At 37.2% G+C, this 25,415-nt stretch overlaps 1 protein-coding gene across 9 annotated transcripts in view; it reads right to left on the bottom strand.

Moving 5' to 3' along the window:
• AFDN (afadin, adherens junction formation factor) overlaps window positions 1-25,415 on the bottom strand; it is a 201,608-nt gene that overhangs the window by 22,267 nt on the left and 153,926 nt on the right. For all 9 annotated transcript variants that reach the window (XM_045008897.1, XM_045008900.1, XM_045008898.1 and 6 more), the window contains 7 exons: window positions 8,232-8,297; window positions 7,973-8,046; window positions 7,235-7,353; window positions 5,802-5,996; window positions 5,419-5,510; window positions 4,755-4,943; window positions 1,234-2,250 (listed from right to left, as the gene is read on the bottom strand). In XM_045008897.1, the coding sequence (XP_044864832.1) occupies window positions 1,234-2,250; window positions 4,755-4,943; window positions 5,419-5,510; window positions 5,802-5,996; window positions 7,235-7,353; window positions 7,973-8,046; window positions 8,232-8,297 (1,752 nt within the window). The remainder of the gene's footprint in view (window positions 1-1,233; window positions 2,251-4,754; window positions 4,944-5,418; window positions 5,511-5,801; window positions 5,997-7,234; window positions 7,354-7,972; window positions 8,047-8,231; window positions 8,298-25,415) is intronic.

Genomic DNA, 25,415 nt, shown 5'->3' with positions numbered 1-25,415 from the left:
AGTGCAGACATTATCTTTAAAAAAGAGCAAACAGCTATAGTCTCTGTAGGAAACTTTACATGGTTTAATTCAGGCTAGGATTGTGTAAAGCCACTAATGTTCTAAAATGTTAGAAAACCTCACTGACTCTAATATTTAAAATTCATCCCTTATGGAGAAGAATGATATAATGTTATACAATACAGCTGGCTACTCAACCCATTAATGATGTGGTTTTTTAAGTCAAGTGATAATAAAAACGTTAACATGGATTTTTTTGTGCAAATAGCAGTTTTATATGGAATTTTATGCCCATAGGTAACTGCTTATGTGTTACAATCAAAGTTAGCAACACCGGCCAAGGATATATTTAGCCTTTCCTTTCATCAGTTTGCAAGTGTGGGGTACCTATTGCTTCAAAACAGTAAAAGTTAGCCACAGGGTAAAAGGAAAACAACAAACTCTGGCAAGGGCATAAAGATTAAGTTTAGGAATTAGTGCCAATGGAGCCAAACCCAAAGGTCAACTCTTAGGACAAGTAGCAGTAAAGATGCTCAGCAAACTAAGGAACTAGTTTATAAGTCCTTCAAAGCAAAACTCTCAACTTGCAAATTCAGTATTCCTGGGGTTATGATTCATAAGAAAAAGATTTGTTTCTATATGGAAACAGTTTCTCAGTGAAGACAGAAAGGACAGAATAACTTTAACAGACAGCATACTTTAACAGCTGGAAATATCAAGGGCTTTCACCACTAAAGCAGCCAATTAAGAGCTATCAGATAGTTAGAATAAAATAAAGATACTAAAGAAACACTGCCCTTTTTTGTCCCCTCCCCAAAGACCTTCATTTTTATCCTCCATAAATAAAACTTCCAGAGCATACACCAGGCATCAACTTGTGTACGTTACTTTGAGGGAACTGCAGTCAATAACTACCCCTTCCCCTATCTAGGGGGAAGGGATAGTCATTTCTCTGAAAGAAAAGTTTTACAGCCAGGGAAAAAGATTTTGCTCTCATCTTTGCAGTTAGTCGCTTCGTACTTTTATAATACACCACTTATCTGGCCAAACCAAGGTAGTTTACAACATTTTTCTTTAGCATTTTCTATATAATGAAAGACAGGGACATTAAGACAGTCCAGTCCTCCTTTATCCTGTGACAATTTCAAATTTCATTTAACCAGTCTACTAAAGAACACAAGTTTAAATAAATGTTTGCTATAGTTGTGCCTAGAAAGGATTACCCCCTTTTACCCTTGCTCTTTTTTCAGCCTCCAGCCGTTGCATAATTAGCATGGTATCCACATCATCATCTTCTTCCTCGTCATCATCCTCATCCTTTTGCTTTGACTCTTGAAGTCGTTTCTGGAACTGCCACTCAAGCATAAGTTTGCGCAGGCGGTCGTTCTCTTCTGCTGTACGATCAGGCTTGTTTTGAAGTTCCTGAATCTCTTTACTCAGCATGTCCACAATGTGCATCTGCTGTTGCTTTTCTAGCTTCTCCTTAGCATCCCGTTTCCAGGGATCAGGAGACAAGCTATCACTGGAGGACAGTTCTTCTTTGCTGATGGTGATGTACTGCAGATCCCTTCGTTCGATGGTTCGGGGCTGCTGTTGAGGCTGTAGCTCTCGAATGACAGTGTCCTGGGACCTCTGCAGTGTTGAAGGCTTTTCTGGTTTCACCTGCTGCACAGAAACAGGAGAAACCATAGGCTGAGCAGGAATTAGTGGCTGAGTACGCATCTGGCCCAATTTCCTTTCCTGCTCACGACGCTTCCTCTCTCGCTCTTCCTCTAGACGCGCTTTTTCCTTTTCATACCACCGCTGATGCTCCTCTCTTTTTTTACGTTCTGCAGCAGCTAGCGTTCCTAGCTGGTTTGGAGGGGGAGGGGGAGGCAGAGGCAAAGGCAAATCCATTTGCAGTCCATCAAAATCAGCTGCATAGTGCACTGGTGGAGGAGGGGGAGGGGGAGGAAGGTCTGTTCGGATGGGTTGGGAAACTGCCACTGGTGTTGGCTGGTTGATAGCTGGAGTTTTCCAACGGCCAGGTCCGCTTTTGGTTAAACAAGAACCAGGGGAAATAGATTTGGAGGAGTGGTTCAGATGCTCTTGGCTGGATGTGCTGGAATCCACAGACGAATTCATCCATGGATCACTGTCTGACTTTCGATCAATGTACTCTACATCCTTTCTTATAACCACCTCCAGACGATTCCTCTCTGGTTGGAAAACTTTATCATCTCGAAGTTCTTCCTGGGAATGAGCTGCACGCTGGAAAAAATAAAATAAAGTATGCATATTAGTTAATCTGTATGTAATAAAATTTATATCCAATAAAAAGAACTAATGGATGACAAAAATGCATTTCTACAAGACAAAAAAGAGTCTTCTTATCAATACATTTACATCTTTTCGGTAAAGTAGAGAACCTTCATAACTAGCAAGTTTCTCAACGATTTTATGTCCGCAACACCACAAAATCACTGAGCCTTTTAAACCATGCAAGCCTAGGAAGACTTTGTAAGCTCTGAGGCAGAGCTGTCAAGCTACACTGAGGGAATGATGAAAACAAAGCAGAGCTCATGCCAACAATCTCCCCCATCTCACACAAGTTCTCAGGGCTATCCTTATCAGCTCTTACCCACTTACAAACATACTGGCAGCCTCCAACAGTAACTCAAGTACAGCCTACTGCTGGCTGGCAAACATGCTTCTTTCATGAACACAGACACACAAACAAAGAGTGCTCAGGGAAGGGGGGGAAATCATCCACCCCCCAATTGGGGGCATTGAGGGCACCCCCCTCTCTTGCCACTGTGAGAATTATTCGGGGTAGAGGATGTGGGTGCTTAGATGCCCCACCTTATTCAACTACCTCACAGGAATATTAAGCACGTATTAGTTTGTACACTTACAGAATTTTAAAAGCTGTCACGCACTAACTACTATTACTGCATAGAAAGTGGGAATTCAATTGGATATGAAAAATATTCAAACATGATTAGGCTGATGAAATCTATTTAAATATTTTATTTTTTCTTGAAGCAAATATTCATATTTTTGAGGATTAGAACATTTTCAGTATGGACAAAGAACATACAGACTTTCCATAAGTGACACTGGAGGAGACTAACAATGCAAAATTCTCCATGCTGCCCAACCAATGACCTTAACTATGAACTAGAAAGAATGCCTTGTTTGGGATGAAAGGGTGTATTTTTTATGCTCTATTAGTTCTGTAGCTCTGAACACACAGTGACTTGTGTCAGAAGCACTGGGAAGATGCACCTAGCCAAATAGTTTGCTAATAACTTATGCATTTAGATGATAAAACAGGCATTTTAAGTCAGCCATTAGTTACTGCAACTTTCATGACCACAGCTTCAAATATAATTTAAATGAAACTGCTCCTTAAAAGTGAATAACTAGTTAATTTAACAAAAAAATAAGCAGACGAGATCATTCACTAAAATGATTTTACAATAATGACATTCTTAAACAGAAAAATGATGCTTTTTAAAACAAAAATAAAACCCTATAAAAACAATGCTTGTGGATTTCATTAAAAAGTAATCAATGCTGTGAGATTTTTAAAACTGATTTATTTTAACAATGAAATTTAAAAGCACCGATTGATATGTGTTGTGAAAACCTAACATATACTTTTCAAGTACTTGTGAAAAACAAACTCCCAGCCATTTGCTTTAGTAAAATGCTTTTTTCCTGGCAGAATCAGGGCTTCAAGCTGCAACTCAAGGTTAATACCTATCATCAGCTTTCTAAATGTGGGGTATTAAGGTGTTGATGTTTAGCTAAAATATTTTTTATAGCAATTAGCCATAATATGATGTGTTAATTTCCATCTTAAACCCTCATGGAATTAAATGAACACTGGGTTTGCGTTCTAAATTCTTAACAGCTGTGAAAACTGGAAGTGTATTATAGGCACCAACTGCATATCAGCACAATCATACTAAGGTTTTACCTATAATCCTTTCTTAAGTCATTATTGCATTGACTTCAGTGGCAATATTGGCACGAGTGAGGATTACTCTCACAACTAAGGTTTCCAGTGTCAATTTCCTACTTTTTTTGTAGGATTGCAACCTCAAGAATCAAGAAAGAAAAGCTTTTCCAAAACTACATTCGATTTTAGCACCCAATTCTAAATCTTTTCTGTGCTTATTATGAATGCTGGGGGACTCTGTATGGTGTTTTTACAGAGGAAGATGGTGGGTGGGCACTACTAGTGTGGGAGATAGGAAACCCTGGTTCAATTCCATGGTCCACCGCAGATTTCCTCCGAGGCATTGGGTAAGTCTATCTGTGCCTCAGTTTCTCCATCAACACAATAGAGAATTATAGTTATCTCCATCTCCTAGGAGTATTTGAGTATACATTAAATATTGTGAGAATGTAAGACTCTGTGGTAAATGGTTTCCATAACAGTACAACTGATGCACTGTTTTTATAACCAGAGGCACAGTTTACAAGTGACTGAAGTAAATACATTTCACTATAGATCTTGGATTGGTTTTGAACTACAGATATTTCTTTGCTCCACTTAAAAAAAACAAAAACACATCAACAAAACTACACACAGGCACTGGGGTCTGTCTGTTTAAAACTTCTTGTGGAACTGGCACCTTAGTTTGCTTTTTATAAAAAATATTGAATGTTTTGAAAGAGAAAACCTAATATTTTGTATTTCTTTGTCTTCAGCAATCAGCAAACAGAAGGGAAGGTTTTTAAATTAGTGACAGATTATTTCTAACCTGCATTGCAGCACTAATTGAGTGATTACTCTCTGCCTGGATCTGTGGTTTGTCTTCATAACTTGGCCACTGATTCTGAGCAGGACCCATTCGATCCTGGGATTTTGAAGCTGGGAATGTGAAATATTCTCTGGTATAGGTTTGTGTTGGTATAGGATAAGCTTCAGGTCTTGGTGGCAGTGTCTGCTCCTGTAAAAGATAGAATAGGTTAAAACTTATCTATCATACAGATTTCGGCAGATTTTATTTTATTTCAACTTCTAATTTCTTTTTTAACAAGTATATTTTTAGGCATTGTTCTTAATCCCAGCTGCAACCAAATAAATATGATTCTAAGATTTTCTAAGAACAATTAAATATAAACTAGTAATTATGATTCAGGGTTTGAATGCTCTGGAACTAAATGCACAATGCTTATAGCATAAATTTACTTATAATAATCAAAAATTCAAATAGCAATGCAATAACCACAATTTTGTAACAATTTCTGTTGCTGACTGAACAGCAGCAAATAAAGCAACAGTGAAGAAGAATAAATACAAATAATTGAACAGTGGCATTCTATTAAAAACCTTCAATAAAAACCTCAGCTTAACCCAAGCACACTACTGCTATTGAAATTTAAGTGATGTTAACAGCCAATCCTTTTCTTGCCACTTCTGACCTCTGTACAAAGATTTCCAGTAGAGACTGAAGTTATCTTGGTGGTCGTTCCAGCAGCATAAGCATTCTTCCCTCCAGGGCTTGGTGGCTGATCTATTAGAGAGTTGAAGTAAGCATTGTTAAACATCAGTAACAGAAATTTGTCATATGTAATAAAACAAACCAATTAAACTTCATAATGTAGCAATAAAGCATTAATTACATTAGTTGTAATTGCTCTTTAATGAATGACTTTCCTCAAATTTTGTTGCAGTTATTACTGTCAGTATTTCAAATGTAGTCTACATTTTAATCAAGTCATCTTCCTGTTTTTAGATTTCAAAGACTACTAATAATTTGCATGAAAAAATTATTCTTAAAGAACAGAAGTGAAGTTTAGCTTACTTGCTACATTGGGACTGGAGCGGTGATCAGCTCGATTCTTCATCAGTCTGTCATCCCCTGACAGCTTCTTTGGTTCATTATACTCTGTCCAAGGCAGTTGAGGGCTCTCAGGTGACCCATTTTGAGCAGAATTATTATACAACTCAAAACCTTCACTCTTTGGTCGGGGTTTACCTGAGCCACGGCGGTCCGAAACTGCAACAGATGATGACCTTTAAAATTTTTGTTCTTATCCACTTGAACAACTGTTTCCTATTTTAGTCTTGTTTAAAAAAACGTTACTTAACTTTTATAGCTAAAATGATTCTTCTAGTAAAACATGCTGGATTTTAAAAGTTAGAATTCTTCAGATACACAATCCCATTCTGTTATGCTGAGAGTTCAAGATTCCTTTGATTTACAGGCTTCAAAAAGGTTTTTGAAACAAAGACACCTTAATATTTGGCAAAGCCAGATGCACTTTTACTGAAAGAAGTCTCTTGATTAATCTGAAAGGCTTATGGTGTCTGGGGTCGTGATGTAAACTGCGGTAATGAGGGTTTATTCTTTTAACTCTTTCCTTCCTATATTGTACCATTCTTTAATAATTTTTATAAAGCTCTCATATTATAACTCAATCAATCAAAATTTATATAAAGTTGACACATGGTCATTAAAATGCCACCCCTGAAAGAAATTTTTGACTTATATTGGGGGGAGGGAAGCAATTATTTGGAAAAAAAAATATCAACGAAACCTAGCTTTTAAAGGATCAGATATAGAAAATTAACAACTGTCATTTCAACATGATTCTCAGTGAAAATCAATGACCAAACATGGGCCAATGCCTTCTGTTTTGTTTTAAAATTATTTTACTGGTAATCACAAGTATCACAGCATGTTTGCAATCAGTGTTCTTTTGGAGAGGGAGAAAAAGTGAATTGAATTCTTGGTCCCTTTGTGAATTTTGTGTATTCCATTTATTTAGATTTTAAATTCTGCTTACGCTTAAATAAATTATACAGTATTTGTACTTAAGTGCTGATAGCACATTTACTTATGATTAGAACTGTATCTGTACTATAACTTTAAACAATGGTTACAACTGAGCTCGCTCCTTGGTAAGAGAAGTTGCATTGCCATTCCATGGATTCTACATCTGTTTAAAATGTAAAATTTTGGGTATAAAATACTCAACCACTGCTATCAACAGGAACATTTGTATATATGTTTTCTCCACCTCTTCACACTACTCCCAGAAACACATGCGGAAGTCTTTATGAGATGAATTATGTAACTCATGTACATTACAGGAGTAAAATGCTACGTCTTCTAAGTGTTCATATTTCATTGTGGATTGTTGAGGGATTATTTCTCCCTTTCACCAATGTTGGGGAAAGGGTCTAAATTTGCAGCCCTGTCTTATGAAAATGTTAATCAGTTATTTATTTTACCTCTTTGCATCATTGGGGATGGCTGGTTAAGCAGGGTTGCCAGACCATGGTAAATTGCTCCTTGTTTTGCTACTTCTAGGGTGACTACAGAACCTGTTCTTGTCATGAGTTCTGCTGCCCTGTGTCAGGAATCAAACAGAAGAGAACTAAGCATAGCATTATTTAAAAGTAATCTCTATACAATTCTTTTTAGGTCACTGTTGCTAAACCAAGCATTCAACAATATTTTCTATTTCACCACAGCATTTCTTTTCTATTCAGCTTCACACTTAAGTCACTTATCCTCTTTGGACAATTAGAAAATAGCATCTAGAGGACGTATGAATATAAAATGGGGAATGTATGCAGGCAGTTACTATTCCTAATTTCCACAGTTCAATGCCAGATGTCAAAATCAAGACAAAAGCTAGGACCAGTTTGCTTAAAAGATTTTTTACTTTGAATGAGAATATACACTTTAAGAATTTAATACAACGATGTTTCTATATGGATACCTGTATCACGACTATAGCAATATTTGTTCTGAACATATTAAAATAATGGAGTGATGAACTTTTGTTCCTGAGGCTATGTGGAACCAATATAAAAACCAAGACAGAAATATCTGTAAGTCAAACTAATATTTCTGTCCCAAAACTAACCAAGCCCTTCGTTCACTGCACACGCACACTCACTCTCTCTATTTTTACAAAGAGTATTCGCTTCCTCAATTCTCATCATCTGAAAGCAATACTGTACCTTTCTTGGGACAGACCCACTAAACTTCGACCATCCACGCTGAGCAACTGATCCCCTGCAGCTAGCCGACCATCCTAATTACACATTCGAAAAAAAAAACACTTTATATACACAAGCCTTACATGGGCTTAATCAAGATAAATGTAAATACATTTTATTAGTCCAATGAAGAGAATTACAAATGTTTTTATTGAAGTAATCTCTAAATTTGACTATTTGATAGATTTTAACAACTTTAATATTTACAAACATTACTAACCACATCTGCAGCACCTCCTTTTACCACAGACTTGACATAGATTCCAAGTTTATCTTGACCTGCACCCTGCAGATAAAAAGACATTTATGAGGTCATATTTAAATCTTCTCTTTTGTATGAAAGTACTCCATGAATCTGACTGTTACATTAATATATCTACTCTGACATCTCATTATTTTAAAACTTCCTCAACTTACAAAACTAGTGATGTGGAAAAAGTTCACATCTTCATGACACCGAAGAAAGAAAGAAAAGGTGTTAATATTAGGTCTCTTGAAACTGTAGCAACTAGAGTACAGGCAAAGGTTATTTGGTTCCATGGTAATCAAAAGACTAGGAATAATCCAACAAGAAAACAGGTTTATTAAACCTGTGCTTAACAGTTAATTTTTAATCCTTTTTTAATGAAAGGATTTGTAGTTTTATAGGTATATTTATTAATCCAATACAAGGACCTGGTTGTAGCCTCAATATCCCATGGTACACCAAGCATTACACTGCTACCCTGGCCATCTGGCTGGTGAAACAGAGAGCAGTTTGGAGGTGACTTATTTAACCTTGAGATGACAAAGAAAAGGAAGAAAAGTGCATTGTAAGTTCTTTGGGGCTGAGTCACTCTTTCACTACATATCTGTAAAGCATCTAGCACAATGGGGCGTCTAAGTGTCTAAGTATTATTTGTGATAATAATAATAATAAATAATAAATAATAAATAATGGATACAGGAGAAAGGAGATGAAATAAAAAAAATCACTTTCATAGTTGACAGGTCCAAAATTTAAATCTACTGTAAAATGTACAATTTTATTCTTAATGCCACCTTCTTGCTCTCTAAATGTACCTATAAAAAACCTAGAAGATGACATGTGTAAGCATACATTAAAGTCATACTGTTGTGCAATCATTTCACATGCACTCACCTGCAAGCTACTACGCAGTGGATTAATCTAATGTTAGGGGTACCGGCTTCAAAAGTGTCACGCTATGTGTAAACTGCTCTATCAATTGAAGTCTACCAGTGGCATTGCTAGCGAAACGACAACATATTTTCATTTGAGATAATACAGATATAAAATATTCCTCCTCGGAACAATGGGGAAGGGGGAATGCAGAATGTATTTGGGGGGGAGGGGGAAGGACATGAGAAGCTTTAGGAGAGAGGCAGCACCACCACCAGCAGAGAAGTAAAGATGGCAATGCCATATCATGCCACCCTTACTTCTGTGCTGCTGCTGCCAGCAGCACTGCCTTCAGAGCTAGGCACCCAGCCAGCAGAGACCACTCCCCATTCTGCCTTCAGAGCTGAGTGGCGGTATATGTACTTGTGTGGGGGTGGGAAATAACTACAGACACAAAGAAGGGGAGTGTGATCAAATAAGTTTGAGAACCACTGTTAGAGGGAACACACCTATACTACTTACCAGCATAAATTCATCTCCACATTTTGATTTATGTATTTGGGATATTTTGGTAGCAGTACTATTTGTGGTATTTCCTGCTTAAAAAAGGATTCTACAATGCTTAAGCCACTTCCATTTTAACTTGAAGGCAATCATGCTAAAAACTGAATTTAACACGTTTTGTTTTTGGAGAGGTGGAGGAGGACTGGATATGTATTAATGAAAACAATAAAATGGAGTTAACTCAAGTTGATCCAAGTTTCTCTTGTTCTAGATTTCACAAATTCTCAAACACATTCAAGATAATTCTTCTGAACTCTAAAATATTCAAATTACTAGCTGATCATAACTGCGTCAAGTTTATTTTGGCTCTTACTCCCAATAAAGCTTTTAAAAAATTCTGGACTGAGTAATAAAAAATAATATAGAAAGCAATAAATAATGTCTTGATTGAATGATTGGAAACAAAGGAATATTTTCTATATACCACCTAGAGCCATATAAATATTCACTTTAAAAGCAGTCAACTATACATTTGTGCAAGAGTAACCTTTAAAATTTAAAAAGCAATCACTTGCTCAACTGGCACTAAACTCAATGCCCCTTCCCCAAACAATCTTTTTGCAGTCTATACATTTTGGCAGTTGCAAAGCACCACTACCACGTGCACAGGTATCCTTCTTAAAATTTTGTAGCTGAATTCATAATAAGAGATTGAACACGGATTACTCTCTTCAGGGACTTTTCAGAAAATACACAAGATGAGAAAAAAATTAAAATAGATTTTTCTAAAACAAAAAGATACCAGATTTTAAGAAACCCACACAAACTATTTGAGATAACGCAAATAATAAAGAATGAAAGACTATGTAAAACAGGTATGGTAATTAAACTAGGTAATGTTATCAGACTGATAATGAAAGAGAATTTGACCTATGCACTGCAGCATAAATGAAGCTAAGTGTTCTATTGTGTGTTGGTTATTATACTAAGGCTCTCAACTTTGAGCACCAAGTGTCAAAGTTGAAGCAAAAATTTGCACAGCATTAAGATGTTCATCTCTCCTACAGTGCACACTGGTTACAATTCTAGTCTGCATTCCTAGATAACCTGCATAAATAGGGACTTCTATGAATAAAGTTTCACGTACAAAATAATGTAGTTTACATTATAAAAATGCTTTACAGCGCATATACAGAAATCACTTCATCCACTATTGAAATACAGCAGCCATCTAACAGCACCAGCAACACTATAACAGGCAAGACATATTATACTGCTCCCTGTATCACTGTGGTATCTGAATGGCATGTTCACCTTATGTGAAGAACTTCTCCAGCTGAAAGTAAAGGTGAATTTTTTTTTTAAAGTCCATGATTTTTAGTGTTTAGCAGAGTTATGAATTTAAGATACCAGCTAACTTAAGCTCACAAAGCAATCACCCTCTGTCTGACTTATAGGTCCTGATCCTCAAAGGAAACCTGGACAACACTTTCAAAAGACAAGCCTGGGCGCTTCAGTTCATAACTCAGACACTAAAAATCATGGAGTGGAGAGAGACTGGATTTATGGCTTATTACAACAAGGTGTTGTAACAACACTAACCCCCCTTCTTTTTGGCCTATGACCGCAGAAGTGTTAAAGGACCACTCTACCTTGGCTGGTCCCTTAGAAAAGAGGGGCCACGACACAGTCCTGGGTGATCTGCCATCAGGGGCAGAGTTTCCGGGGGGGAGGGAACAGGGTGAGCAGTAACGCCAGGCACTCTGTGCGTCCAGATCAGTTTCCCCACGTGGGTTATGTATCAGCCGCCATGCCCTGCGGTCTCAGGTAGGTGTAGTTCTTGGTGCCCGCGAACCACTGGGTGCCAATGGCCACAGTGACCGTATAGGACAGCTTGGCCCAGCCCAACCTTGCACATACACAGCCACAAGGAGCAAAGCTGCCCCCAGTGTGTCAACTAGGAACTGAGCATATGGACAGACGCTGCAGCACCACCACCTCCTCGGGCACAGCCCCTCCCTGCACACCTGAGCTACACGCCGCCCAGCACACAGCCCCTAACTACCCCCTTCCCACACCCTGAGCAACCCCCCTTCCTGCCCACAGCCCCTAGATACTCCCTGCCTGCACCTTGAGCTGGCTGAAAATTGAAATTAAGATCAGGTTGAGCCTCACTAACCTATGTCCCTAGCTGGAAAAACTGCAAGGAGAAGCAGGCACATCCATCCCATTAAGACAACTTCTGGTCTATAAGTTATTACATATTTTTACTTACAATGTTTGATTCTTTTCTAAATAGTAGAGAATAGAGTTGGTCTTTACTTAGCACAGAAATTCAGATTTTACACTAAAAACACTGAAAACACAATATAGTGTTCAAAGTTGGACAAATTTTGTTTTAAAATCAACCACCAACACAAGTTGGTTTTTTTTAACAATTTTGTTAACGCTGTGTTGCTTATTGTTCAGTTTTATACAAAATTGTGTTTTCCTTGTTTGAACACATTTTGCTCAACTTTTTTTTAAAGTGTAGTTTTACTAAAACTGTTTGGTTTCAAAGATCTTGAAGCATTTCTTCAAGTGCATATTGCTAGGGATTTCTATAATTACAATTGTTAACATTAAAATGAAAGGAAACATGTCCATTTTTATTTACAGTGTTATAGTTTGTATGTATGTAATGATTAAAATTAATAGTTTTCCTCAAGAAATGTTAACAGTGGAGTGCCTATTACAGCTGCACAGGTAGACCTCAGGGAAAAAAGTTTGGGAAGCCCTGCCTTACAGTATGTGCCCACTACTTACGCTAAACAATCTGTTCCACCTTGCATTTAACTGTGATGCTTGGAGTACCTTTCCCAGACCTGAAGAAGAGCTCTCTGTGGCTCAAAAGCTTGTCTCTCACCAACAGAAGTTGGTCCAATGAAAGATATTATCTCACCCACCTCGTCTCTCTTATATGCTTCCTACTTAAACAAGACATTCTCCTAGCACTTAATTTATGCGCAGTAAGGATTACAAATTTTGTAAATCAATGACTTACAGAGGATGATAACCTTTGAGCACTCATTTTGGACAGTATGACCAAATCATTTCCTGATCTAAATTATTCAAATATAAAGAAAAGATGGTCTTAATTCCGCTTTTAGCTGACTAAAATCTATATTAAGTACAATACTGATTTTGTTGTCTACATTATGTTCTTAAGATTAGAACAGATGCAAGTTGTCAGAAGAAACAGAATAGGATTTTTACAAATGTGTTTCACAGGAGGAAGTACTAGATAGAGAATAGGCCTGCTAATAAGTGAGGATGTGGATTAAATTAACATAGAAATGGCTAAGGCACTAAAATCCTCTGTTATATACCTAAGAAACAAAAGTTTGAACAATTGGGTAATAATGAAAACCTTTTAACAGCTATTACTAAAAAGCGGGAAAAGGAATAAACGGGGTAGAAGAGAATGTGACAAATGTAACATTTGAATTTTAGCAAATCACATGGACTGAAAACTCACAAAGATAATTTAATGATAAACAGTGTCAAATTGGGATAAGGGAATTTAGTAGGGGATAAAGAGTGGTAGGTACCGATTAATTCAACATAGTTATTAACAATCTGGAAGAGGAAGCAGACAGCAAGTAAATAAAGTTTGCAGGTAATGCCACACTGGGATAATTTGCCCCAGTGAGAAAAGACAAATACAGAAGACATCTAGTGAGATAAGAAAATGGACACACAAAATGAGACTCACCTTGGAAGAATACAAGCTAATACAACAGAGTAAAATCATTCAAACACAAATATTTAATGAGAAAAATCTAGAAATGAGCTCCACTGAGAAAGTTTTATGGTTGACAGTGACAGCAAACTAGATGCAATGACTATGTATATGCAGTCGAAAATTACATCAGCCCTTTTTACTACCATCACATTGCAAACTCACATCATATGATTTCCTCTTTGTTCTAGCCTTCACTACAAAGTTTTAACATATTAAAACACAACCATGAAAGGCTGAGTTAGCTAACAATGCTAGCCATGACTCTGCAGTCAACATAGATAAGTCATGTTCAGTATCATTCCGGCTATTCAGTTAAGCACTTCTGTCTAGCATCACAGTTAATGTAACTTCAAAGTCATGTTTTAACATACTGTGTTTTGGAAGCCCTCTAGGGCCATGATGTGACTACATCTGGAATACTGCACTTATTTCAGAGAAACTCATTACTAAAAATACAGACAAATTGGGGGGGTGTGTGTGCAAAAATGATACAGAAACTATTTGGGGATAAACAGACTGATTTATGAAGGGAGAATATTAACAGACAGACCAGTTAAATGGGGATTTGGAAGAAAAGAAACGTAACAGTCCTGAGATATATGAAGAATCTAAACCAAACAAGGAGAATAAGGTAGTACAAGAGATCAACAGCTAGTAATAATGGTGTTAATCTAAAGAAATACTTAAGAATAGCAGAAAATACAGTGAGAATTATTAATACAACTGTAAATTAGACTCTTAAGTGAAGTCACAGAAATTGCACCATTTGGGACACTTTAAACTAGACTGACCACAGAACTAGAAAATACACCATATGGAATAATTCACTCTGCTTTTACAGCTGAGAGAATGGTAGTGGGTTGACCACCTCCCCATTTGCTATAGTGATGGTGATTGGACCTTGAATTAGCTATCCAATCACCAATAAGATCTTAAAGGTAGGCACAAGACAGAAGTCTAAACTTCTTTCCCTCTGGGCTCTGTGTCGCTGGAATAAATACCCAAAAGAATAAGGTGAGGGTCATGGGCTCCAACTTCTAGTGTGAGTCATTATTCCAATAGCTTCCAAAGCTGATAATTTGAGGGTGATGGATACTTGCCAGGGGGAGCTAAAGCTGTCACTATGTTTAAAAATTGGTGTGCAAAGTGGTTGGCTCAGGCAGTCACAATAGTGCCCCAGTACAGTGCATCGAAGTGGGACTGCATACTTTATGTTCAGTTAAGAAGATGGTAGTGAGGACAAGTGTGCACTTCTAAGGTCATTTGCAAGGAGTATCTCTACCCCTCAGGCACTAGATATATTAATATATCTTAATATATTGGAATTGGAAAAGGTTCAGAAAAGGGCAACAAAAATTATTAGGGGTATGGAATGGCTTCCGTATGAGAAGAGATTAGTAAGACAGGGACTTTTCAGCTTGGAAAAGAGACAGCTAAGGGGAGATATGATTAAGGTCTATAAAATCATGACTGGTGTAGAGAAAGTAGATAAGGAACTGTTTACTACTTCTCATAACAAAAGAACTAGGTGTCACCAAATGAAATTAATAGGCAGCAGATTTAAAACAAATAAAATGAAGTATTTCTTCACACAACGCACAGTCAACCTGTGGAATTCCTTGCCAGAGGATGTGGTGAAGGTCAAGATGATAACAGGGTTCAAAAAAGAACTAGATAAATTCATAGCGGATAGGTCCATCAGTGGCTATTAGCCAGGATGGGCAGAAATGGTGTCCATAGCCTCTGTTTGCCAGAAGCTGGGAATCAGCGACAGGGGATGGATCACTTTATGATTACCTGTTCTCTTAATTCCCTCTGGGGCACCTGGCACTGGCCACTGTTGGAAGACAATACTGGGCTAGATGGACCTTTGGTCTGACCCAGTAGGGCCATTCTTATGTTCCTAATAAAACTGTGCAATGTCACAGACCAAACACGTGGTGATCATTTCACTGGGTCCATAGCATTTCTCTGGGTTCGGTGTTGTCAGCAGATGGACTAGATGACTTAACAGAGTTTTCCCAACTTTAATTTTGGTATTTCTATGGTTAGAACTAAACATTATGAGAAATACTATGGAATTTTTTTTCCAGATGTCAGAAGAAATGTACATAAAGCTAGCATTAGACAGTCTCAAACATGTGAACTTAGGCATCTGTATAATATATTTGCATACGCAGGTACTGTAGCTAAACCTGTATTTCTGAAGATAATTAATGGCAATGCTTCGTTGCTACAAGTTTTAGACAACTATTGTTTGCCTATACCTGTTCAGTTTCACACACCTTGCTTTCTCTTCAGTTAAAAATGCCAGTAAAACTGGTAAAGCTAAGAATTATGCTTGATTACAGGGTGCAAAACATTAATACACACATGAATTGTTACTACAGTATGTTAACTGTATTAACATCTACTTTAGTTTACAGGAAATATATTCAAATTTACAAGTGACTTGAGTGAGGACTTGAAGATTTCTGCTTTAACTCGATGGCATCTTTCAACGGTTTGCGAATTCACATGCTTAGTACTCTGGGGAAACAGCTTTAAAATAAAAGATATCTAAATTTTCCAATTATGTAACAAACATCTGAAGTTGTTACTGAGCCCAGGTCTCCAATCATTCCCTGAGTATTATTCCCACTGAAATGGTTGAAAAGATCAGGCTTATGTATCAAGCCAGAAGTCCAGAAGGCAAAAAAAACTTTGTTAATCAGAAGTCAGAGTGGGCACTCTGCCTTTTTATTAATGACGATCATGAACATTATTCTACAAGAAATATATATTTCACAAAACATAAGAAAGCACTCCAAAAGATTATAAAAGAAAATAACACCACAATATTTTAAGAAGTGAGTAGAATAATTGGTATGCACTCTGCACATGATTCAGCCTTGGGAATAAAACTGTTCTTGTCATGGAGAACTTTTTTTTACAACCTATTTGGGAAGGAAAACGGGAATGATACAGAAAGGAACGTAGATATAATAGCAAAACATATTGGCTAAATCAAATTTTTTTTTTATAACGAAAGGATTAATCACAAAACTTTTGCTTGGAGTAAGCCTGGTCCTAAAGTAAGTGATTTGAAGAATAGTTTAAAACAAGCCTTATTTTATTACATTTAATTTAGATTAATCTGAAATGGTAGACGATCAATTTACTCAACTGAATTGATAATTAAAATCTTACTTCCTTTCATGATGCTTCGTAAATGAGGATATTATAATATAGAAGAAAAGAAAAAACAAAAGAAAAAACTTTGTATGTGTATCTTTGGATTAGATTTTTTGTGCTTTATAGTAACTCAGCATATTTTCAGGAATACAAAATAATCTGTGTAACTAGAACATTTTAGCAAACCAATATAACTTCTGCTCCATGATAAAAGAGTCCAGGCTCAACAGCTATATTTTTACTCCACTCTTCCTACCATCCCCGAAACAGTAGTATTCACTCGTGTCATCAAGACTAATTCTCATTTTCCAGTCTCTGTAAGCTTATACAGAAGATCAGAAGTTTTATAAACATCCTTAAAGGCAAGTTTATGCAGTAGGATCAGTCTCAGCCTGACTCGTCTGGCAAGCAGTTAAGTCTACAAGTATTTAAATAAGCTACATTTATAAGCATTCTAAGAGTACACCAGTTTACTAAAACACTCCAGCTGGTTTACATATGCACTCACTATGAAGTATAAAGGAAAGGCTTCTGAAAAACCAAACACCCACATTCCCCAAAAGTTGTATGATTTCACAGGTCAGCCTTGGTCAAGAATAAGCATGTACATCTGCTTATCTATGTACAGAACATGTTGTGAGCCTGACATTTTTTAATTTGCCATCAGTTCAGGAGAATGGGGGAAAACAACTCAGTAACTACTGATTATACATTTAAAATGAGGACAAAAAAAATCTCTTGCATTTGAAGGTCAAAAACTCTTTGGCAGAGGAAGTTCAGTCCCCCCCAGTCCAATTTCAACTTTGGAAATCTATCAACATTAGACAAAATACTCTCCATATAATCTCCAAATATAAATGAGGTGAACCAGCTTGCTGTATGTAGAACTACTTCCTTTAATTGTGGCTACAGCTGCTTTGTTTCATGTGGTGTTCTTCCAAAAAAAAAAACAAACAAAAAACAAAAAACAAGAAAAAAACAAATAAACCACAACATACTGATTTTTTAAACTGACTCATGCTCCACATATGCAAACTTTTGTTTTTCCTTCCCTCGAAAAAACCAGAAACATTTTAGGAATTGGAGAAAGTAGAGTTATAAGCAAAAAAACCTCCTCCAGTAAAACTAAGGGGTATTCAAACACTACCACCAAACCATCAAACACTATCAGCTAGAAGAGACACACAATGCACCTGAATTACAATGACCATATGAACATACTTTTGTTAAAATACTAAGTAGTACTGGATTGGAAGACAGACAAATTCAAACCCCTAAAGAGCTGGAAAAATGCCACAGTTCATATAGTACTGCAAATACTAATACATGCACAATTTCTTAGAGTTCAAAAACATCCAATGTATCTGCTGAAACATATTCAGTGTTTACAATCCCAAGGAGAAGCGAATAAAAACTGATTGCTAAATCAGTGCAAGTTCTGTCACTGACTTTAATGAAACCATGATTTCACACTAGGTATTTGTTATAATTTTTTTTTTTTTTTTTAACAGTGAAAACACTACAGGCACAAGCACAAAACAGTAAGTTAACTGGACTTCACCTACATTTTCATAAGACTTGCTTCTCAAAGTAGATAGAAAGGAAAAGAATAACCTTTACATCTCTAAAAAAATTATGCTTTTCTTCTATTAAAAACAGTATCAAACATACCTTATTTTCCTTCATTCTTAGCTTAATTTTTACCTGGTTTTGGTTTCCATCTGATTTAACTGCCTTGCTATTAATTCTAATTTGTTAAGTAGATGTTATTGGCAGGTGGTATCTACCGATCTAGACAAAAGTACATTGATTTAGGTGCCATATCATCTTTGTCTCAGCACTAAATTGCACCCATCTGGAAATCAGTCTGTTCCAAATAATCTCTTTATTGATGAAAAATACCACTATTTCTCTCTAATTGCTAAGGAATCTGGATTTCAGAAATTAAAATTGAGTATGCAATGGTTTTTTGCCTACTTGAATTTTACTCCTACTTTAAAAGACATGGGAGAAAAAAGAAAAAGTGAGAGGAGAAAAATACTTAGGTGGACTTAATGACCTTAATGAAAAGCCCTCTTTAAACGTGGCAGTCCCCACAAAGTTCAGATATGTTATTTAGTATTCCCCAGCTTTTGCAACAGAAATCTAAAATATAATTCTGCATGGAACCCTTCACTTACCTCAAATTATGAACTTTCAAAATACAAAATTGATTATTCGTTGAGACCCTTTGAGCTTAAAGTTTACTAACTGAAGACTTTACTTTTAACATACACTTTCAACTAATATTCAGAGCTGTAAAAGCACTGAGATATTTGGAGTCAAGCCATTTACCAGAAATGATACTACTACTGATTCAGTGACACTTTCCCCCTGTGAGTCAGTACTGAACTGAACTAATGCCTGAGTCATAATTAATGGTTGCTGGTGCTGCCTTGTGGGTGTGACATTAATTGGGCAGTACCTCTGCTGTACAATCCAAATATTCCAGTGTACTTTTTTCAAGAGATGGGTTTTAGCCCCTGATGTTGAAACTGAACATGAGATAATTACATGTTACCCATCTCAATTCAGGTGGACAGTTTCAGATGGACGGAGTTTAAAGTCACATGTAACGTTGCTGGGTCCTGCTAAACAGCTAACAATTTCCAGACCAGTTGAGACTACTTTTCACTGGTGACAGAAGCTATTTCTTTATGAATAACTGGTAGATCTTGTGTAATATACATTGAGATCCTCAAGAATGAGAGAAATCACAATCAGGATGCTATAGTATTACTATTTGCAGTGTTATTCCAGAGGCATTGGTCCCAGGATATTCAAGATACAACTTCTGTTGGTGACAGTCAAGCTTTTGATCTCACACAGAGCTCTTCTTCAGATCTGGAAAACTCAGTGTCACAGCTAAATACATTAATGAAACAGATAAGCAGTTAACACATGTTGCAAGGTGAAGGTGGGCAGTTAACACCTTTACCATCACAGGATGAAGGAGTGTTAGTGAGTTATAGACTGTAGTAATGAGCCATAAGTCCAGTATCTTTATTAAGTCAATGATTTTTGGTGTCTAGCAGAGTTATGAATTTAAGTTCTCAGGCTCATCTTTTGAAGGTGTCGTGAAGGTTTCCTTTGAGGACAAGGACTGAGAGATCAGATACAGAGTGATCATTCTGTGAAAAGTGTTCGCCCATAGGTGACATGATGTTTTTGGTTTTTTTTAAATTTTTCTGTGCTAGTTCATCTGAGAATGTAGTAATTGTCTGGTTTCATACACACAGTTGTTGTTGGGGCATTTAGTGCATTGGATGAGGTACACTACAAGCTGAATAGGCATGTATAGGACCCCATGGATCTTGATAGGTCCAATGAAGTTGTCCAAAAGAAGCTGGTCCAATTAAACTCACCTTGTCTGTATTGTTTACTGTGAGTAGCTAAAAGGCCTATGAAAAATGTCTTTAATGCCAAAGTTGATCAAGCCTAGTAGATGAATACCAGTTAAACCTTCTACACTTATTATGCCCTCTTCCCCTCCAGCTTAATCAACAGGAAAAACCTTTGAATGCTGTTTCTATTGCACAATAAATTGAGCAGGTTCCCCACACACCTATCCTTCTGTACTTACAACAGATGTAATCTGTTTGTGACTGTCTTAATTAAAAAACAGAACACCCTAAACAGACTGCGATCCTTGGACTCTTCCTTTGTGGTTTTCCTCCTTCCTTGGGAGTAGGGAGGGAAAGGAAGCAATCCGAATGAAATAAAATATTTTGTGTATGCTAGGAAGTGCCTGAATACTGAAGCTATTATGGCACAGGTAGAATTGGCATATCCACCTGGTTTTGCAAGGAGCTTAGCTCCAGGGAGAAGTGCTTTCCCAGCAGACGACATTAAAACAAACATCTGGGTGACCCATTTGCAATATATAGTCAAAACTTACATTGAGTGAAATCTTACTTGTTCACCTGAATCAGATCTGTGGCTAGGGTGACCAGGTGTCTGATTTTCGACTGGAACACCCAGTGGAAAAGAGACCCTGGCGGTTCCGGTCAGCACCGCTGACCGGGCCATTAAGAGTCCATTCGGCGGTGCTGCAGCGCTAAGGCAGGCTAGTCCTTCCCTACCTGTCCTGGCTGGCACCACGCGACAGAGTGTTCGGTTTTGAGTGACTATAAAGTTGGCAACCCTATCTGTGGCCTCCGATAAAGGGGGGAAAGAGAGAGAGAGAGAGAGCGCGAGCGCACGCGTACCCAAGCCGCCATGATGCCATAAGCTTATAAGACAAAGAAATAGGAAGAAGCAGCTACCCATCATGGAACTTCCCTCAGTACCAGAAGCTACAAAAAACGCTAAAAATGATGGGTTGGCAGGAAGCAAGTCACTTACCACCATGTTAACTGCTTATTTGTATGTCTCATGGCATGAGCTAAATTGGCAGCTTCCATAATTACTTACTTCTAGGAGACCGAGGCATGAAAAAACAAAAACCCTGTGGTGATAATGCTAACGAAATACTCTCGCTTCTAAGAGGTTATTAAGAAGCATAGGTAGTCGAGATGCCTGATCTGAAATAATAGGCACCAGAAAAACCCTCTTTGCTCAATAACATCAAATAATGCACAAGATTTGCTTTAGGCATGTAAAGCAACGTTCAGACTGATAAGTATAAGTTTATCCACATCCACAGGTTGCAAAAACACTAGAATTCTACCAGAAAAGAAGCTTGTATGTCAACAATGAAATAATGAACCGTACAAAAGTATACCAATGCTTTGTAGTTTGCTAACTCATGATAAATATACTCAAATATTTGTCAGCATATACTGGAGAAGTTCAGATCCTAAAAGTACTATTGGTGACAGAAGAATCCGATTTTAAAGTTTTTTAAAAAAAAGAACAGGAGTACTTGTAGCACCTTAGAGACTAACAAATTTATCTGAGCATAAGCTTTCGTGGGCCCATGAACAGTTATGCTCAAATAAATTTGTTAGTCTCTAAGGTGCCACAAGTACTCCAGTTCTTGTTGCGGATACATACTAACACAGCTGCTACTCTGAAAGCTTTTTTAGTAAGTCAGATAATTCTGGATTACCTAACAAACAAGTTATCTACGCCACATGTGAAATATCAGAAAAATTCCTGATTTGCATAGATATCTCACAATATATTCAAAATTCCTCATATTAAAGTCAATTTCATTTCAGCCCTTTTTTACACCACCAACTTATATTGATGTAAATTATTGGGCTAAAGAACCAGTAGCCATTAGTACAACTGATTAGTTAACACAATCAATTTATTTTCTAGTCTAAAATGTCTTATCCCATATTCTGATTAATTCATCCTTAAAAAAAACAAAGTTATGTAACATCAAAATAATCTGTTTTAGAAAGGCAATGCCTTTTTCTGTGGTGTCTAAAGGCAAAATCTGTCATGTTCAGATTTTGAAATGCTTGTAATTTTTTTTTTAAAAAGCCTGTATATCATCAGCTGATCACTTTATTTCAGTAAGTTCAATGGAAATACTTTATCCAATTACCATATTTTTACAGAAAAAATACACTTTGTTTTGAAAGAAATGTTTTTCCTGAGTCAGTTTTGTTGACTAACTTTTTTCCTTCTGGTTGCAACAAATGACCAATTTTAATAAATGGAAGAGAACGGTCCCATATCCTTCAAAGTACAAAAACACAATATGTTTAAGTCAGTCTTCACACACTGGTTGTGTTAATTAATTAGCAGCTTCTTCTAAACAATTTCTGTTCTACTGTGTTCACAGATGATGTTGAAACCCTGCCTTGTTTTGTACAGTATCAATCTAAATTTCTCCACTCTGTAAATATACCTTACATTCAAGAAATAGTTTGACTCACTGAAGCACATTTTCTAGGTCTGTTAGTTATTCTAGTCACAGACCAGGTCCACAAAATATTAACATCTCTTAGAAGTACTGTTTAGGATGTCAATTTTAATTATTCTTACAACACTTTATAAATGGTAAACTGGGACTTGTAGAGGAATCTGGACTAAAGCCAATTAATATGACAAGCAGACATCATAAATCATGCTATTCATGCTCTTTTACAGTAAAATAGTTGCAATCAGTGCTGTTACTTAAACAGTAAAAATCTAAAAACTGTCACTACCACAAGTCTTTCTTTTGAGAAGTGCAAAAAAAGAAAAAAGTACTTAAAATTAAAGTATAGGGATTTTTTCCCTTCTAATTTTTGAAAAGTTAGCCACTACCCAAACCGTGTAACTGCATGCTACATTAAATAGCTGCTACAAGAACAAATCCTACAGACAGGTTTAAACAAGCAAGAGTACAGGAAAAAGTACAAGTATAACATTTGAAACTTTACAGCAAAACAGTTCCAAATAGAACTCTGAACAAACTTACCATGGATTCTGTTCTTCCAACAACAGAAAACCACATTTTGATCTTCGGGACTACAGATCCTCAAAAGAAAAAAACCCCAGCAACCAACAATTCTCCACTTCTCTCTCAGCCCTCAACAGCAACCAACACTACAGTCTGCTGGATTTTCCAAGACACCCATCAAGATAATTCTGAGCTGGATGCTATGACACTGTATGGCATTTATCAACACTAGCTATAACCAATACAATATTCAGACTCTTACGTAATCACTTATACGGCTCTGACTTTCATTTACTTTAGGAGCATTATTAAACTTTGAAAACTGCTAGAAAAACAAAAAGGGACCTCTTGTACAAAAGACAAAAACCTCCAAATTAAACAGGAAGTAATGTGCTGGCCCACAGATGGGTAAGTCATCACATGCTAACCTGCCCCCCCCAAGTGATATATTTTTAAAGTAAACTGCATGCACATTCTGCTTCCAAATCATCTGGATTTCATAAAAAGTAACCGCAATGTGGTTGAGAGTCAGGCAGCTTTTAACATCACAACATCTTTCAGGGTTAGAGCAACCAAATTCTGCACACAACCGCAAAAATCAGTACTGCCACTGATGCTCAACCACTCCCATCTCCCTAAAAATCAATGCCCCTCTGATGCTATTTGAGGCACAATTACAACAGTCTTTACTACAGAAAAATATGCAACATTACAACAGTGGTGGAGCAGCAGTTAGACTTTCTGGATAACACTGGACAACATGTATAATTTAAGCTTTTTAATCAGAATACAACTATTCATAGTTTCAAAAGATGTTGCAAGGTATTTTTTCTAACTCTTAATCATTTTAATAACCTCTTATAAACTCAAAACAGGTGTTTCATTACTAACATTTGTTTTCATTCATTGCACAGGCACACTTGTTTGTTACATGGTTTCTCAAAAGCTGTGTTGACAAACATACCATTATTTATAATGTAAAATTACACAAGTCGAAGGGTAGGGCCAATTCTGAATCACATTTATAACTTTTTTTTTTGGTCAGAATAAGGTACCCAGTTAAAACATTAACATTGGAATTCAAAGAAAAACTGTTGCTATTGTAGAGTCTGATTAAGTGGAAAGAGGACCAAATATACTGCTTCTCAGTGACTGTATAAATGTTTTCATTCTTGTATTCCTTGCTTCACCCCTTCTTAACTTAACATGGGCTTGTGATCCCTTGTATTACAGACTGAACTCCACCATAAGGACAAGCAGGTCCAGCAAATGTCAGTGCAAATTCTGTTACTTTTCTTTACAACTTTAGGTTTGACCTAAACAGACTATCCTTTGAGATAGCAGAGTATTCTTTCTGTAGGAAAAAGTGACAATGGACTGTGCCACTAAAGTCTTTGTGTTCTTAATTAGTAAAACTTCTGCAAGTTTTCCATTACGACTCCTTAACTTCCACGAATTTTAATTCCTTGAAACATGAAGTTCTGAATATATCGTATGAGCCCAGAAGAGATTTTTAATATTTTAAAAATATGACCTACTTCATACGTTATTTAAATTTGTCACTCTGATGTGAGGGGAAAAAAGTCGTTAACATTTTGGGGAGAGGGGAAGGGGGGGAAGAAATGCAGAGTGAAAAGAATTTCATTTTCTTCACCAATCTGAGCATCTGCATACTTCCCTCTCTTCTCCAAAAATGCCTGTGATCTTGCATTATAGTCATCTTCTGACTGGCAAATGTTGACCAGTCCCTTCAGAGCTAATCAGTTTCACTCAAGGTGAGAGAGGCACAGCACTCCCTTCCTCCTTTATGAATCAGAGAAGATTAGGGTTGAGAGAGACCTCAAGAGATCATCTAGTCCAACCCCCTGCTCAAAGCAGGACCAACCCCAACTAAATCATCCCAGCCAAGGCTTTGTCAAGCCTGACCTTAAAAACCTCTAAGGATGGAGATTCCACCACCTCCCTAGGGAACCCATTCCAGGGTTTCACCACCCTCTTAGTGAAATAGTTTTTCCTATTATCCAACCTAGACCTCCCCACTGCAACTTGAGACCATTGCTCCTTGTTCTGTCATCTGCCACCACTGAGAACAGCCGAGCACCGTCCTCTTTGGAACCCCCCTTCAGGTAGTTGAAGGATGCTATCAAATCCCCCCTCACTCGTCTCTTCTGCAGACTAAATAAGCCCAGTTCCCTCAGCTTCTCCTCATAAATCGTGTGCCCCAGGCCCCTAATCATTTTTTTTGCCCTCCGCTGGACTCTCTCCAATTTGTCCACATCTCTTCTTTAGTGGGGGAACCAAAACTGGACACAATATTCCAGGTGTGGCCTCACCAGTGCCAAACAGAGGGGAATAATCAATTCCCTCAATCTGCTGGCAATGCTCCTACTAATGCAGCTCAATGTGCTGTTGGCCGCCTTGGCAACAAGGGCACACTGCTGAC

Source organism: Mauremys mutica, chromosome 3 (genome assembly GCF_020497125.1).
Source record: "Mauremys mutica isolate MM-2020 ecotype Southern chromosome 3, ASM2049712v1, whole genome shotgun sequence".
NCBI classification, from domain to species: Eukaryota; Metazoa; Chordata; order Testudines; family Geoemydidae; genus Mauremys; species Mauremys mutica.
The sequence above is the reverse complement of the archived record's forward strand: the minus strand, read 5'-3'. Positions and strand labels throughout refer to the sequence as shown.